Source organism: Balaenoptera physalus (genome assembly GCF_965194825.1).
Source record: "Balaenoptera physalus genome assembly, chromosome: 5".
Lineage (NCBI taxonomy): Eukaryota > Metazoa > Chordata > Mammalia > Artiodactyla > Balaenopteridae > Balaenoptera > Balaenoptera physalus.
The window spans coordinates 148,198,985-148,202,807 of record NC_138884.1 but is presented as its reverse complement, the minus strand read 5'-3'; the positions used below and the strand labels follow the sequence as shown (position 1 = coordinate 148,202,807).

General features: G+C 66.3%; 1 protein-coding gene across 1 annotated transcript; it reads left to right on the top strand.

Annotated features, from left to right (window-relative positions):
- The first annotated feature begins 323 nt into the window (after positions 1-323).
- ADRA2C (adrenoceptor alpha 2C) lies at positions 324-2,333 on the top strand. Its single transcript, XM_082464393.1, has one exon. It carries the CDS (start codon positions 419-421, stop codon positions 1,793-1,795), a length of 1,377 nt encoding a protein of 458 aa, XP_082320519.1. The 5' UTR covers positions 324-418; the 3' UTR covers positions 1,796-2,333.
- Positions 2,334-3,823: the final 1,490 nt, after the last annotated feature.

Below are 3,823 nucleotides of genomic sequence, written 5' to 3'. Positions count from 1 at the left end.
GGCCGCCCGGGCACGCCCGCTCGGGCGCCGAGTCGCCGTGGGCTCGCGGCCGGGGCGCTCCCCGTGAGCGGGGCCAAGGGCGGGGCCGCGCGAGTACCCCGGGACCTGTCCCCTCCTCCCCCACCCCCCCGCCGCCGCCGCCGCCGCCGCCGCCGCCGCGTCGCCGCTCTCTCCGGGCGCCTCCTGCTCTGCACTTACGCGTGCGGCAGCGGCGGGGAGCCAGGCAGCCACGCTCTCGGGCGCGCCGCTCGCCCGCTGAGCCGCCACGGCCGAGGGCCGGCTGCGGGGTGCCGCGGTCCCCGGCGGGCGCGCCCGAGGAGCAGGCGGCGATGCGGGCGCCGACCCGGGCTGGGGGGCGCCCGAGCTGCCGCGGCTGCGCCCCGGCTCCAGGCGGGACCGCGTAGCTTGCGGGAGGGCCATGGCGTCCCCGGCGCTGGCGGCGGCGCTGGCGGCGGCGGCGGGCCCCAACGTGAGCGGCGCCGGCGAGGGGGGCAGCGGCGGGGCAGCCAACGCCTCGGGGGCTGCCTGGGGGCCGCCCCCGGGCCAGTACTCGGCGGGCGCCGTGGCGGGGCTAGCGGCCGTGGTGGGCTTCCTCATCGTCTTCACCGTGGTGGGCAACGTGCTGGTGGTGATCGCTGTGCTGACCAGCCGCGCGCTGCGTGCGCCGCAGAACCTCTTCCTGGTGTCGCTGGCCTCGGCTGACATCCTGGTGGCCACGCTGGTCATGCCCTTCTCGCTGGCCAACGAGCTCATGGCCTACTGGTACTTCGGGCAGGTGTGGTGCGGCGTGTACCTGGCGCTCGACGTGCTCTTCTGCACCTCGTCCATTGTGCACCTGTGCGCCATCAGCCTGGACCGCTACTGGTCCGTGACGCAGGCTGTCGAGTACAACCTGAAGCGCACGCCGCGCCGCGTCAAGGCCACCATCGTGGCCGTGTGGCTCATCTCGGCCATCATCTCCTTCCCGCCGCTCGTCTCGCTCTACCGCCAGCCCGACGGCGCCGCCTACCCGCAGTGTGGCCTCAATGACGAGACCTGGTACATCTTGTCCTCCTGCATCGGCTCCTTCTTCGCGCCCTGCCTCATCATGGGCCTGGTCTACGCGCGCATCTACCGGGTGGCCAAGCTGCGCACGCGCACGCTTAGCGAGAAACGCGAGCCCGCGGGCCCCGACGACGCGTCCCCGACCACGGAGAACGGGCTTGGCGCGGGCGAGAACGGGCACTGCGCGACCCCGCGCCGCCCGTGCGCCGATGTGGAGCCGGAGGACAGCAGCGTGGCGGCCGAGAGGCGGCGGCGCCGAGGCGCGCTGCGGCGGGGCGGGCGGCGGCGCGCGAGCGGCGAGGGGGCCTCGGACGGCGAGGGGTCGGGGCCCGGGACGGGGACGGCCGAGCCGGGCGCAATGGCCGCCGCGAGGTCCCCGGGCCCCAGCTGGCGCCTGTCGCGCGCCAGCTCGCGCTCCGTCGAGTTCTTCCTGTCGCGCCGGCGCCGGGCGCGCAGCAGCGTGTGCCGCCGCAAGGTGGCCCAGGCTCGCGAGAAGCGCTTCACCTTCGTGCTGGCGGTGGTCATGGGCGTGTTTGTGCTCTGCTGGTTCCCCTTCTTCTTCAGCTACAGCCTGTACGGCATCTGCCGCGAGGCCTGCCAGGTGCCCGGCCCGCTCTTCAAGTTCTTCTTCTGGATCGGCTACTGCAACAGCTCGCTCAACCCGGTCATCTACACCGTCTTCAATCAGGACTTCCGGCGCTCTTTCAAGCACATCCTCTTCCGACGGAGGAGAAAGGGCTTCAGGCAGTGACCCGCGCACCCTACCCGGCGCAGAGACCCTGGACAGCTCCAGTGGAGGGGGCGGGCAGGCGTGGCCTCCCAGGAGAAAGTGGGAGCAACTTTCCTGGGGGACCCAGGGATGGATAGGCCTTCAAGGCGCAGGGGAGGGCGCTGCACGGCCGGAGGGAGGGCTGAGAGACTGCAGGGCCGCCGGGGAGGGGGAAGGAGAGAGGGGAGACCCCTCTGCCTTCCCGTCTCAGCAAGGGGCTGCTTCTGGGGCTGCAGGCCTGGATCCAACTCCGGGGGCCGCGCCAAGGTGTGGCTGTGAGCTGACACACGCATCCTCCCAAGTTGGTGAGAAAGGAGCGTGCCCTGTCCCCCACCACAGGCCGCCATCCCATCCACCTCTGAGCAAGGGCTGACTTCCCTGGACCTCGCGGGGTGGCTTTTCTGGGGGAGGAAGGAGGGCACTGACCATCTTTGGTTACTGAAAGTATTTAAATGTTTGCCAAAAATGACTGACAGCCAAAACAACCAAACTCTTTTCTAAATAAACCTTTGTAATCTAAGTGGTGGGTGCAATAGTCAGTCCTTCAGACCCTCACCCTGCCCGACCTCCCACCAGAGGTGGCAGGAGGGCACTCCAGGTCGCCAGATTCCATCCTCCCCTCTTGCATGAGAAGGAGGGGGTCTTTGCTTAAGGGTGACTGTTTTACAGACTTACAAAATATATACTCAGAATTCTTGTGCTATAACTGGCCGAGAGACCAAGGAAATCAAAAGGCTCTAAATTAACTCCAAATTTAGATGCTGGAGGGCTGTCCTCCCTTCATAACCCCCTCCGCCCCCCGATCTGAGTCTAGGCTTCCCCCAGTGTAGCCCAGCCTTGCCCCCTTGCTCAGCCCTGACCACCCCCAGGGAGTCCATGCTCACCCCGCACTAAGGCTTGAGGAGAGAAGGAGGGAGAGTCAGGTATCAGAGAGGGTCCCTCCCTGGCTCTTCCAGCCCTCATCACAGAGCCCAGAAGCTCCTGGGATAGCTGGGGGGAGGGGCAGGAACAGGACCCCTGAGACACACACATACACACACAAGCTTAGTGGGCCGGGGGGACTCACGCCAGGGATCCCTGCTGTGACCGTCCAACGCTCCTGTCCCTCTCTGTGCCCCTCCTGGCCTTCCTGTATGTAACCCCTGTCTGCCAGCCTAGCTCTCTCCTGGATCACCACTCACCTGTCTTTGGCCTGGGGTGGCCATGGGTCTCTCTCTCTCGAGGAGAGGTGAGCCCTGGATCCTGCATTTCAAGCCCCCGTGCCCTGAATCAGCAGGCCCCTCTCCTGGTCTGACTTGTCAGGGCTGTCCCTTGGAGAAGTCCTCCCCTGCAGCTGCCTGGCCTTATCACCCCAAGTTATGGGTCCACAGGACACCCCGACAGGGAAGAGCTCTCCCAGACTCGGGCAATGGTGGGGAAAGCGGTGGAGGAAAGGGCCGGCCAAGGCCGGTGGGAGCATCCCTGACCTCCCGCCAATGGGCAGGGGCCTGGACACGGTGTCCGTGTCATAGGCCCGGCTCTGTTGCAGGATTACTGAGCTAGCTCAGATAAACCCCTGCCCTCTCTGGGCCTCAGCACCCTTCCGGTGAAGTGGGACAGGGGCTGAAACCTCAGGCCCTGCCTGGCCTGTAGTCTGTGGTCCAACTTGCCAGCTGAATGGGGGGGAGCAAAGAGGGGGAACTTTCCTTCAGGGAGGGCCTGGCCAACACTGGTATTGTCTCCCCGGGGCAATGGGGTAATGCCATACCCTCCCCCCGGCTCTTGGGGAATGAACCCCGGGACTCCAGCAGGATCACGTAGCTTGGAACACGGCTCACGGAAGAATGTCAGCAAATCTCCTTTCTCTCGCCTAATCCCGAGAATTGCACCTTCCAGGGCTGTGGCTGGGACTGCAGACGCCCGGTGCTTAATACCCCATTCAGCCAACAGATGTTCACCACTTCATCGTAATTGCTGCCTGGAGAGACTTTCTCTTCAGCTGGATAAACAGAGACAGAACCTGGCTTCTCA

Coding starts and splice junctions, on each gene's coding strand:
- ADRA2C (XM_082464393.1), top strand. CDS start 419: ATGGCGTCCCCGGCGCTGGCGGCGGCGCTGGCGGCGGCGGCGGGCCCC.